Source organism: Monomorium pharaonis, chromosome 6 (genome assembly GCF_013373865.1).
Source record: "Monomorium pharaonis isolate MP-MQ-018 chromosome 6, ASM1337386v2, whole genome shotgun sequence".
NCBI lineage: Eukaryota > Metazoa > Arthropoda > Insecta > Hymenoptera > Formicidae > Monomorium > Monomorium pharaonis.
In genome coordinates, this window is record NC_050472.1 from 7,675,846 (window position 1) to 7,689,558 (window position 13,713).

Genomic DNA, 13,713 nt, shown 5'->3' on the forward strand with positions numbered 1-13,713 from the left:
TGTTTTTAATTTAAATGTAAATTTTATTTTAAATAGTCTGGAAGTATGAGAACTTAGAAGTAGATTATTTGATTACAGAGAAGCTAATTTAATAAGATACAGTAAAGTTCAAATATAAAATGTATGTATGTATGACATACATTGTATGTACTGAAGAAACATATTAATTCTAAACTTTTTTATGTTTTTTTTTTCTTTTCAAGCCATTAAGAATTATAAATTAAAATTCTTTTCTTGATCTGCTCTCCCTCTACAACTTGTTGATCAAAAGATCATGCGCAGAATAAAAAAACACATTAAAAGACAATATATAAAAGGATACTTTGATTCTATATGTGTCATTAAGATCAGAGTGCGACTGAGAAAACATTTTAAAAATAATTTTGTTAGTCTAAAACTTCAGTATAAAAGGTCGATTGTTTTGTATTACGCTTGATTTATCTTCGCCGTACATTAGTTAAAATTATTTTGTTGTTTGGTGTAGTTTTGTGCTACTTTGCAGAAAAATCTTTCTATGAGAAATGTTTGCAATATTCTTTACTTTTATGTTTGTAACAGCGTATGCGGCAAATGAAATACGTAAGTAAATAATAATAAGTATTGTTACACGTTTATATTTTAATTTTAATTTATTTAATAAAGAGTGAAAGAAATACGTTTGTTTTAAAATTTATTTTATATTGTGTAAACAGGTCTTAACGTAATAATTAAGTAGTTTAACAATGTGGCAAATCTTAACAATAAAAATTAATAAATAACTAATAACTCATTTTGTTGAAGATAAGTTTAACGTTAATTGCAGTAGATACGAATATAAGAATATAAGTTAGATTATTTATTTTTTTTTTTACATAAATCTAAATATTATATATTTTACTTTGTCTGTGAAATTCTCAAGTTTGAAATAAAGTTTCACAATCTTATACTTTTTATAAATCTCGACAGAAATATATACACCGAAAAAATGTATACACCTATTGTATTTTCGAGGATTACACACTTTGCAAATTATTTAACACATATCTTTAACTTATTATTTATTAATTAAAAAATATTTGTTTTTATAGAAATGTTTTTTAAAACTTGGAATTTATATTTTTAAACAAATGTTTGTAGACAATGACGTAGACTACATTTTATTTTGTGTTTGCAGCAATTGTATCATATTATTAGAATTTAATATAGTCAGTGCAGTTTATAGCGTTTTCTACTGAGAAAACTAGTGCAACACTGGTACCCACTGAGTGCAATTTTATTGTTCCACTGTAAAAATCAAGTTCACATATTTTCAGTGTTTAATATTCTACTGACAAAATTGATGCAAAAAAATTGCACCGAATGCAACTTTTGCTCCACCGTCTTTCGAGACGGTGGAAGGTGCCAGTGTAAATTAAATAGATGTTATGTTCGTGCTTTAAGGTATTACATTAAAGTATATGTTATTACATTATTTTAGTAAACTGTATAACAATGAAATTGTTTAATTTTTAAAGCTGTCTAATGATGTGTTCCACTAAACCACACTAAACCTGCACTATTATTGCGCTAGTGGAGTTTTCATCGAAATCTACCGCAGCGTTGGTGCTGCACCAGTTTTCCCAGTAGAAAACGCTATTAGTGTTTGATCTATAAATAATGAAACGGAAATAAAAAGATGTCTCAGAAAACATATATGTTTTAAAGATTAGTATTTATTGTTTTTTACTATATAATTTTTAATCTTCGGAAAATCGGAAAACTGTGTTTAAATAAAATTTAATATTTTAAAACTGCATTTTTTTACGTATTTGTAGAAAATAAATCTTAGAGGAAGTTTTACAAAATCTTATTTTACTTATGTTTTATAACAATTAAGAATATTTGCTAATAATTTGCCTTTTAATCTATTGCGGTTACTAGGAGTCCAATAATTCCCACGCTAAGTTTATATTTACGTATCTTTAAACATAAAAAAATTAATTTATTTACTTAATTTTGCTTCTTATAAATCACCTTTTTAAATTTACATTTTTGGTCATAATATATTATTTTAAACTTAAGAGAAAACATTTTTTTCAAAATCTATTATTTAACTAATTTTTATTTGAAAGTATACTGTCTTGTGTAAAATAAAAAAAATGACGACTTTTCTATGTGGGGGTTTAATGAATCCTGTGTGACTATTATAAAATTATTTGAAGGTGTGATTACAACGGGTTAAAAGACTTTCCTTCGAAATTAAGAAAATCTTTTTGACGTTTATTTTAGAAGAGAATGCTACAAAAAATAAAAAGTAAATTTTTTAAATAAAAGTTACAATTTTATCGTATAACAAGAGATAAAAAAATTAAATCTTATTTTAATTTAGGATTATGTATTGCTATTCTACATAGTATATAGAAATAATGTCGAAATAGTATCAGTTAAACTTAAGCAAATAAAAATCAATATTACCTGAATTATGGACATTAATAGAGAGAAGTATCTGTAAACATGTGAATATATGTATAATTACGTCTGCAAAAATGTAATTTTTTGCCAAGATTTAACTATATTTAATTATAATTTTGATATTAGAGGAAAGCATTTGGTTATGGATTGGTAGGGTTATGGAATTCATAATATCATGTATACTTTGTGTTGAATTCTGGGAACCATTTAAATTACTTTTTTACATACTGTGTAGATGTCATAATCTAATGTTATAACATAAAGCTGCATTTCAGTATTGCAAGTAGCCAAAAGTTTTATAGGTTTTATTTGTTTTTTACTTTATTTTGAGAAATATTTTAGATATTAGTTTTTTAACTTTATAACTTTTTAACTTGAAGAGCTTAAACATAGCTTTCAAATAATGTACAAAGTATTGACACATTTGTGATATTGATATACGAAATCCGACAAAGAGCGTAATTTTCTTATTTTTAAGATAATAATTCTTTTTTTAGGGTAATAACCCAAACATTTTAAAGTCGTTATTTGACTGCAATTACAAATCTAAAGTTGCAAACTCTTGTGATAAAGTACAAGCGTGGACGTTGTTTCATTCTGTAAGCAAGGAGGGAGTGTAGGGGGACCTCGCTACGCGTGGAAAGTCTCAAATCCATGTGATTGTACTCCAATACTGAATAATTATGTATTGTATTTATAAAATTTTTTTTGTTAATAACTTTTTAATGAATCAGGAGCGACGACTAAAATCCTTTAAAAGTCACTCAGAAGGGTAACCTTGATACCATATGTCAAGGTCAAGGTCATCGGAGCTGCCTCCCCTAAACTGAATAATTACCATTTTTAGAAATAGAAATAATTTTGAGAATATTTGTTGATAACATTCTACATTTCCCTCACAAATTCCATAATCTTTTTTACTCTTCAATAAATGTTAATTATATTTTTTTAAGTAAATCCAAAAAACTTCTTTTTATAACATAATTAAAAAAAACTATAAATACACTAACACAAAAAAACGAGACAAAAATTTTGACCAATTTTCAGGCAATCTTCAAAATGATGCAACTTTGTGAAAAATTATCCAAATTACATGTACTTTTTTTTAAATTAAAGGGCAAAAACACTACTTTGAGAATCCCTAGGCATAAGTTTAATTTGTTAAGTGCAAACCTTTTGTATCGCATGAAAACCAAACATGTTTTTTTAAGTAAAAAAAAGTAAAAGTTTGTTATCATTTTTCACAAGTTACTCGTTAAAATCTGGCTAATATTAATCCAGATTTTTAAAGTTTATTCTTTTCCAACCAATTAAAAAAAATACATTTCGATACAATGTTTTTTGATGATTGCACACCAGTTTGAAATTTGTACTGCATTTTAGAGTATTTTAGCGAATAATAAATACGATATTTTTTGAATGTCATAAATTTTGAGTATTAATATGATATGGCACATTGATTTTATTCGTGTTCAACTCAATCATACCTGAACATTTATTTCTGTGTACTGAACATTTATTTCAAAGTCTTTTTGTACGTAAACATTACTTGTAAACATTACGGTATGTATGTGAGTAGGTGCGTACTCGTAACGTTTACATGTAATGTTTATGTATGGAAGCTTTAAAACAAATGTTTAACACAGATGATTCTCGTAGAGTATTGAGCTTGTATACAAAATTTTCAAAATGCTGCGTAGACATTTAAACGCATTTGGAACAACATAAAACGACATTTAAGAAGTCGCAAGAAACAGCCGCAAGCGCGCGCGTGACGAACCGCGAGGTCCTTACTTTGTTGTAAAACACATACACACACGCACACGCGCGCGCGCGCAATGTGCACAATCCGACCGGCATCTTCCACGTAGTGCACATTAGATAACGCTAATGCTGGCGGTAAACATCATTTAATAAGAAATGTAAGATTGACTTTGTAACTTGGTCGAAAGAGTGTAAAAAAATTGTTGAAAAAACGTTGTAAGCAATTTCAGCAATTTGAAGAATGATAAACACGTGAAATACAAATGTTTTATTCCATGAACGTTAGTGTTTATTATTGGAGAGTAATTGTACTATAAAACTTTGTTTTAGCGATGTGATTGGATCTTTCTTCACAACAGTCCCTTGAACTAAATGAAAACCGTAAAATATGCAATTTTTTACACAAATTTTAAACGCAATTTGTTGTTAGAAAAAGTAAATCCGTGAAAAAATTAATAACAGCATTCAAAAGTGCAAACTTTCAGCTTTCCAACGCTTTTTTGCTGAGCGTTGTACGTTGATTTGTTCACGAGTAACAAGCGATGAAAGTCAAAATTACCTTTCTTTTTTAAATCTCAATAACTCGGTCAAAAAAAATTGCACTGCAATGAACAACCACTCAAAATAAAGGGAAAAGATCCCGCTCTGCAAGTAATAAAAATACTCTATGGTTTTTTTCACGCGAGATGTAGCGCAGCAAATTTGCATTAAAAATTTTCATTTTAACGGGTCAAGCTTTATTATTGTGCCACGTTGGTAAAAAAAAAGATAACTAAAATCGCCAAAAAGCAATTTGAAAAAAGAAGTTTCAAGCTTTAAAACGCTTTTTGGATTTTGTTTCTGCGACGATTTTTCGCTGAGTTGCAGCAGTTTAAAGATAGTCTAAATTTTTGGTATACAAAAAGTATCTTATTTTTTTTTAGTAGTATATTGTGTTTTTAGTAGTGTCCCTGGCCATAATAGTTTTACAAAACAAAGAGCTTTCTTTCTTTAATTATAAACAAGATGTTTTAATAAAAACTTAAAATAAATGCAGTGTTGAAAAGTATAAATAAAAAAAAGACTTACAATAATATAAATTGTGGATATTCATAATTGTTACACAGCAATTACACAAAGCAAAAACTTACTTCTGATATTTTAGATTCAAAAAAACACAATTTGAATAAATTGTAATCACAAGCCGTAAAAAGAAGATATTGAGCAATTAACTAGCATAAATACATTATGTATTTATGCCAGGGTTGGGAACTAACGAGTTACTTGTAACAAAGTTACAGTTACTTTTTTTGATAACTAATGACTTAACTTTGTTACTTTTCTTCATTTGTAAGTGTAACTTAACGTATAGTTACATTTTTTTTGGTAACTTATAACTATTTTGATAGTTACTTTAATAGTTACTTTTTTTAAAACATGCGTTAAAATTTTTAATCAACAACCGGAAAAAGTCGAGTCTACACAAGATTGTATCAATTCTTAAAATCAAATAATTTTAGTATTAATATGCTAAATGATTACACTGCAATTAAGAAACTTTTTATTAAATATAACACATTCCGAGTTCTGCATCTGTGGAATATACGTTTAGCATCGGTGGTTCTACAATGACGTCACAAAAAGGTTTTTTTACGATAATATATTTAAATATCATATTCTATAAAAATTTTTATAAAAATTTTGTAACAAAAAAAAAATTAATCAATGTATAACAGCCAATGTATCGTTATATTTCATTTAATTCTGATAACAGTAATATACGATTTAGAGTTTTACCTTTACAAAGTTCTTATTTAGTGTACATAAAATAACTTGTTAAAGCACATAATATACAACAGTTAGTAAAGCATAAAATATAAGATTCTTATATTTAAAATAATGTACACTTATTTAAGGAAAAAGTAACTGAAAAATAACAACTTGTTATTTTTTTAGTAACTGTAACTGTAACGATTTTGACTGTTATTTTTTAAATTAGATAACTTGTAACGGTAATTAGTTACTTTTTCAATGAAAAAACTGTAACTGTGACTAATTACTTTTACAAAGTAACTTTTTCAACCCTGATTTATGCACAATGAATTTCACAGATAACGCTAATATATCACTGTAGTCTTTGATTTCCTGAACAATATGTTAGCATTAACTGTGAAATTCATTGTGTAATTATTTAAAAATGGAGAGAGAGCCAAATTGGGTACAAGGCTATATTGGGTACAGGTACTTTATTTATCTCAGCTAGATTTTACACACAAATAATTTTTGTTAAAGTTGCAAGATTATTTCTTTTAGTGTCCTTTTATCTTTTATTAATATATAATAAATATTAACTGTTACATTTTACATAAAATACTTAAAATAACATTTAAATAATATAAAATTGTAATTTTACAGCAATAAAAAATTTTTTTGTTTAAAAATTTGTGCTTAAGTAATAACTATTATATGTGTAAAATCACTACTTTAATTAATTTAGTAGTACTTTTTTATTACTTAACAAAAAATTAACACAAAAATTAGAAGAAAATTATACAGGAGCCACGTAACTTTGTTTAGTAATCACATTAAAACATAATTATTAACAAATACTTCAAATAATTTAAATAGTTATATACGTTACATTATTATTTAATTTCATTATTTGAAATATTTGAATTGATATTGGTAGTATGCAAAAATAAGTAAAATAAGTTTGCTTTCCCTTTTTTTACTGTTATTTACCGTATTAAATATTTAATCTAAATTACAAGCTAAAATTAAATAATTTGAACTTTTTCTAGCTTCTTACATCCACCCGTGTAGTCGAAAAGATCCCAACTACAGTCAATGCTTTGCAGACAACATTAATAGTGTGAAGAGTTATATTTGCACAGGAATACCGGAATTTAATCTTCCTCCGCAAGAACCACTAATTATTGACAAAATTGATATTTTTGACACGGATAATCTGAAATTGTTTATCAAAAACTTAAAAATAAGAGGAATTTGTAATTTCGATGTAACTTTTCATAATGTATCTTCTGACAAACTTCATTTCGAGTTTAGTTTCACAATCAAAAATCTTTCCATGGACTCCGTCTATAATGCTGACATACGTTTACTGGTGTCATTTGCTAATGAAGGACTAATTCACATTACTTCAGGTATCATAAAATAGTCAATCTTATTTTAAATTAAAACACAAGTTTATTAAAAATATTTACTTTAACATAAAAATTTATAATTAGTTTCTTTCATAAAAATTGCTAATTTATGTTTTTCTTCGTAGATAACATAGACGGAAAGTTAAGTATAGATACGAAAGAAGTAATCAAGAACGGTAAAAAACAAATATATCCATCAAAAATAAATTTTATTCTCAATATAAAAAAATTCAATTATACGTTTGATGAAAGCGAGAAAGATTTAGTTACACTACATAGAGTTTTTGTCAAAACCATAAACGAAAATACAGAGGAAATAATTAATATAGTTACGCCGAAATTAGAAGAGAGGCTCTCTAAATTAATGATTTCTGTTATAAACACTATTATCTACAACAGATTTGAACAATTGTTTCCCGATTAAGCATAAAATGTCTCAGATATTCATATTTCGTTCTTAGATTTGGAACGTTTTATTTTTAGATACTGTATAGATCATTTTATTTACTACAGAGTATCTAAAAATATATATAAATATATATAAATATATATAACCTAAGACAATCTTGTATTTAAGCTCCGACTACGAATACAAGATATTGAAATTCTTCATCATTAAGTTGTTTTACGTATCCCGCAATGTAATCCGATTTAATTAAAGAAAAATTAAAATATGTTACGTGTAATATATTTTTATTATATTATTCTATATCTTATAATGCATTCCGATTCAACTAAAAAAAATTAAAATATATTAGCTATAATATATTTTAATTATATTAATTAATAACAATATTATAAAAATAAGCAAAATGTTTTAATTAAGTTAGATAATAAAAGAAAATATTGTTTAATCATTATAGATTACTAGCGCAACAACACAAATTATTATTTAATTATTATAAATTACTCTCGTAATAGATTAGTGTAAAATAATATAAAATAGAAATGTTATTTTTATCTTTGTATTACTTTGAACGTTATACTTATTACAATAAAAATTAAAAATTATGTTATCTGACATGTAATAGTTGCAAAACACATATTTAAGAATTGATATATTTAATTCTTGTCAACATATATTAGTAAAATTATAATATCATATTTTGTAATCATAATTTTATACTTGAAATTAACAATGTCTCTTACTTAACAATATTTAAAAAATTAGGATCTATAAAATAAAGATCGATGTTCAATGTAAAGATGAAAGAATTCATATTACTCTTGGCGCCTAATAATATGGTAAGTGTTAGTATTATTAAAAAATTGTTGTTAATACGTATATAGTTATATTTTTCCGGATTAAGGACACAGTTAAAAATACTGTGTTTAGAGGTGTGGCACGCAATTCATGTAGGCCGAAAGTTCTGAAAATTTATGAAAAAATTATTACATTGAGGAAAAATTGAGTATTTTCAATTCTGAACATTTCAATTAAATTAACAACTAAATATTTTGTTTTATGTTACAAAATCTTTAATTACTTTTATTAAATTTATTTTTCTTATGTGTATTCTAAACTAAATAATTTTGTTCTCAGACTTTACATCCATAATTTAAACATTTTTTTACTGATTTAACTCAAATAAACAACATAATAGTAAAATATTTTTTTACATAAATTAAAATACAAAAAGACAGTATTAATTTTTACACCTTAAAAACCTTTTTATATTAAAAAAATATTATAGTAATTATAATAATTATAATAAAGCTTTGTTTTATCTCTTTAAAATTACTTGATCTTTTTTACAAATAATTTGATATATTTTATGATGCTGCGAATGTAGCTTATTGTCATTCTTTAGCGATGCCAAATTTTTGATTAAATGATATATTCTGAAAGAAAAAGGTATTCAGAATCAAATATTTAAAGTGACATTTTCTTTGATTTTTATTAGGTATGAAAAAACCTTGTCATAACAAAATAAACATGTTTGTAAAATGGATTTTGTAAACAGATAGTACAGCGTGCGTAAAAATAAATAATTATTTGTTAGAAACAAAATTTTTATTTTGTTATATTTAAATAAACAATTTGTTATAGAAAAAACACAAGAAATTAAGTTTTTAATATTCCCATTTTTGTCCCTCAGTGTATGACAGGCAGTGTACTCGAGCTGTTATTGCCAAAGTTGATTTTAATTAATACAATTTTTATCTTAAATCATTTTTTTACACATTTTTTATTGCTACAACACAAACGTTACAATAAAAAGAATAACACAATATGTATAAAGTAAATAACATACTTGTTTGTTTAACAACTAAACAATTTTGTTAGGCATTTTAATTAAAATGTTCTGTCGTTCTAACAAAATTTTGATTTATAAAACAAAACATTTTCCTTAATGTAAGTATTGAAATCTTCAAATTGATATTTTGGTTCTCTTATCTTTATATTCTTTTACTTACACTACTTACACTGTAATCTCTGACTTAAGTCCATAAATTTATTTGTAAATTTTATTATATTATTTTTGTATATTTATGAGTACATTGAAAAAAAATGTTGTAAAATCAATAAAAAAGCAACTTGTTTCAATTAAAAAGTGTAGTTGCGGGCTACCAACTAAGTAAATGATTCATGCAATTTATTTGTTATTCATTGCAATTTCTATTATGTATATTAAACAAATTATGTATATAAATGAATCAATGTAATATTAATAAATACATATCAGAGTGTAACAAATTTTCAAAGTTGAGAATTAAATACTTTATAATTATGTAGTAATGCTAAATGTAAACATTACAATTGTATTTCAATATTAATCATGTAGAATTTATACTTGATTTGATTAAATATACAAATAAATATATAAGTTATAGATTTACATAATTTATAAATATAATTGAATTAAGCGTTAATTTTTGTCTTAGAAATAAAAAAGTGATTGTTTAAAAACATTTTTACACACAATTAAAAACAAAATTTGCTTTAATAATATTGCATTAGTTTAACACTAAATGTGCTTGCATTAAGTTTAATTTTTCTTTTAATAAGTTTTTTCTACTTTATTCAAAATAAATTTAATTTAATTAAAACATTTTTTTTTTAATAAAAGTTTTCGTAATTCTGTCCTTCTTAATCTCTTTTATAGACTAACATATTTCAATGTAGTATTATATGTTGATTGCGAAATCTCGCTTTCTTCCGCGCTCTTGACAAGCTCCTTTTATTTATAAGACAGTGCATTTTGTTTACGAGATGACACGCCATAGCAGCGAGTAATGAAAAGAATGCCATCCTAAAAATAAAATATATTTTACACAAACCTATTTATTATTGACAGAATACATAAATGGTTTGAACCAACGTTCAAAAATATTAAACATTAAATGCATCTTATTTCCATTCTATTATAATGTATTTGTGTAAATTACAATAGCATTAGCTCTTTGGTTGCTTTGTTTTAATCATTTCACGTAATTGAGTTGACAGCATTACTTGAATCACATATTTTACTTCAATATTATTAAATTATATGTATTAATTTATTTACAAGGAATAGAAAGAGTTTATAATTATTACACATACGCTTGATGCAATTATAACGTGTACTTAATAATATTTTTATCTATATATACACAACAACATTAATAATTACATGTGTTGATTGTATCAAGCCCATATATGTATAATTAATATAAACACATTTCCATTTCTTCTAAAGATATAATTGTACATAAATGCAATAAGGAGTCAATATAACGTCTGACAAATTCTTGATCTGTTCTAATGTATGAAAAATACACAAATTAAATACATTGTATTTAAATAAAAAAAATAATGTATTTAAATCAATTAAAGTACCCTAAACTCCGCCGCGGTTGATTTGTTTTTATTATTTTACGTAGTTGAATTGACAACAGACATAATTATATGAATTACATAAAATTCAACTACATATAAACAAAACTATTAATTACATATGCAATTATAATAAAAAAATATGTAATTGAGATATATAAATATATCGATCATTTAATCACATTTTCCAAAAGCATTGATATTACTAAACCAACTGTCACGATTATTAAAACAATTGTCGCTGATTTTCGTTTATATTGTAATATTGATTTTTGTAATATTGAAGTTACTTCAATAATATTAATTTTGATTACACTGATTTAATTGATATAACAGCATTTTTTTCTGTGTAATTATAAACATTTTTTTATAATATTAATTAAATAAATACATTATAAAATCATGTAAGCATTTACATCATTTAAAGCAATATAAAATATTTTTAATCAATTTTTCTGAATGCAAAATTTTATTCTTAGTCTTTATTTATTATTTGTTAAACTAATTAATTTATACATATTATTAAATGTAACATTTTATTATTAAAAAGTAATAATAAATAAATTTTTTCGTAATACGTTAGAAAGAATATTGCCAATAAGAACACTAGATATTAATGTGCAAGAATTTTATTTTAGAGAATATTAAACGCTTTGCAACATGAACTCAATGGCAAATAAGTACATCGAGTACGCAAACTTTTGACTCGCATTTTGAGTCTTTTTGAAAAGTATAGAAGATTGTCTGTAGTAGCAAGTTACGTCATCGTAAGGTGTAAAAGTGGATGTAAAAGATGTAAGTTCTAACTCACGGTCAATCACGAAACAACAATTATTAAAATATCCTTGTATAAATCAATTAGGATTAATTTAAGGCTGTTAATTTTTAAAAATTCTTTATATGAATAAGGTTTTTTAGATTTAAAATTATTTTTATTTAACTTCTATTAAACGTAAATAAAAATCACCTATTTTGATATAACAATTTATTTTATATTAACATATATGTTTCTAACAAAATACTGTGACCTTTTTAAACAAAATCAATTTGTTCACATTTATTTTTGTGGTGGCCATATTATCCTCCCTATTTTACTTCGGCCCATTATGCAGTATCGTTACATTTTTATAAATAATGTATAATATAATAAATATTTTATAACTTTGAATTAAAAATCTAATGAGCAACACCTTGATGAATATAATTGTAAAATTTCTGCTCAAAACATTGATTATTAACAAAGTTATTAAATAAAATATAAATGGGTGGCCATAATTACCATCTTCTCTTTTATATATATTTACCCTCGGGGTACATATAGATTAGCGTGACCTACACCTTCACTTTGATCAAAAATATCTTTTAAGTATTTTTGAAATTGGCGGGTTTGAGGTCCTCTAGATAGTTTGAAGTCCTGTAAAATTGAACGCAGAGTTGTTAGATGTAACAGTGCTCATATGGTACTTTGTTATGGTTAACGTATGGTTATGCACGTCTATACGAGCACCAGCTTCTGTTTCACGGTTGTTTCAGTATCCTGACGGGAAAAATATTATAACAGATAAGGAGTCGGATTGTGAATAAATGAATCGTTTGCTGAATGTGAACTAATTATTATGTCATTGGCTTAAAATGCTTGGACTTAGGATATTGAGCCTTGGAGTTTCTTTTCTTGCTCTTAGAATTGGAGACGACAACTGATGATTTCCTTGTGTTTATTCTACTAATATTTCTCACCTCTCTGCAAGCACTCAGCGCAGGTGAGTAGCGTAAGCGGGAGATAGCAATGCCATTGTGTAGTAAGTAATTTTCGTAGTTACTTGATCATGTAGAATGTAGATTAAGATTTGTGCGAGATTGTGATATAATCAATTTCATTAAAAAAATGTCTAATTATACTTTTAAAAAACAAAAACAAATATGCTTAACATAAAAATAAAATTTGCGATTAAAGCTGGATTTTGTTTAATGACATTTTTTTTATATATATCTTTAAATTTTAAATACATTTTTCGGTTCATAAATTAAGTACTGAATATATTTAGTCTTGAAACATGATAAACTGACTCGATGATAATGTCGCCACGTTTCTGAATTTCACAGAGTGGGAGTGAAACCAAGCAATTCTGGAGATCAGGAGATCACCACGCGCTATTCACCTAGTAGACTAAAGCCCCGAACAGTCTACTAACGTGGAATTCCAGTGTAATTCTAAATATCAATATAATTGAGAATTTTAAGATATACAGATGTAGACAAAATCATTCAACGGAAATCTTGTTTGCTACAATATTATTCGATAAAAAGGTTCACTACACTGAAAAAAAAAATACTAAATTTAAATAAATATTTCTTTAAAGCTTTATAATCCTTTATTTTAATAATAAATAGTTGAAATAAATACTCAGTGATTGTAACACATTTATTTCAGTTTTTCTCTAACTGGTGCCAATTCCCCCGTTTTCCCCTACTATGCGTTTTTTTCTCTGCATTTACAGAGAAATGTTAGTGTTGTTTAACATAACAAATTACATATTTTGACGTGGTTTTATGACAGGC

General features: G+C 25.2%; 1 protein-coding gene and 1 long non-coding RNA gene across 2 annotated transcripts; both read left to right on the forward strand.

The window, feature by feature from the left end:
* The first annotated feature begins 307 nt into the window (after window positions 1–307).
* On the forward strand, window positions 308–8,542 carry LOC118646000. Its single transcript, XM_036288181.1, has 3 exons — window positions 308–579; window positions 6,975–7,337; window positions 7,463–8,542. The coding sequence occupies exons 1-3, from the start codon at window positions 522–524 to the stop codon at window positions 7,759–7,761; spliced, it is 720 nt and encodes a 239-aa protein (XP_036144074.1). The 5' UTR covers window positions 308–521; the 3' UTR covers window positions 7,762–8,542.
* A 3,618-nt stretch (window positions 8,543–12,160) lies between these two features.
* LOC118646002 lies at window positions 12,161–13,484 on the forward strand. Its single transcript, XR_004963636.1, has 2 exons — window positions 12,161–12,914; window positions 13,258–13,484. It is a non-coding gene; the product is annotated as an uncharacterized LOC118646002 (long non-coding RNA).
* The last annotated feature ends 229 nt before the right edge of the window (window positions 13,485–13,713 follow it).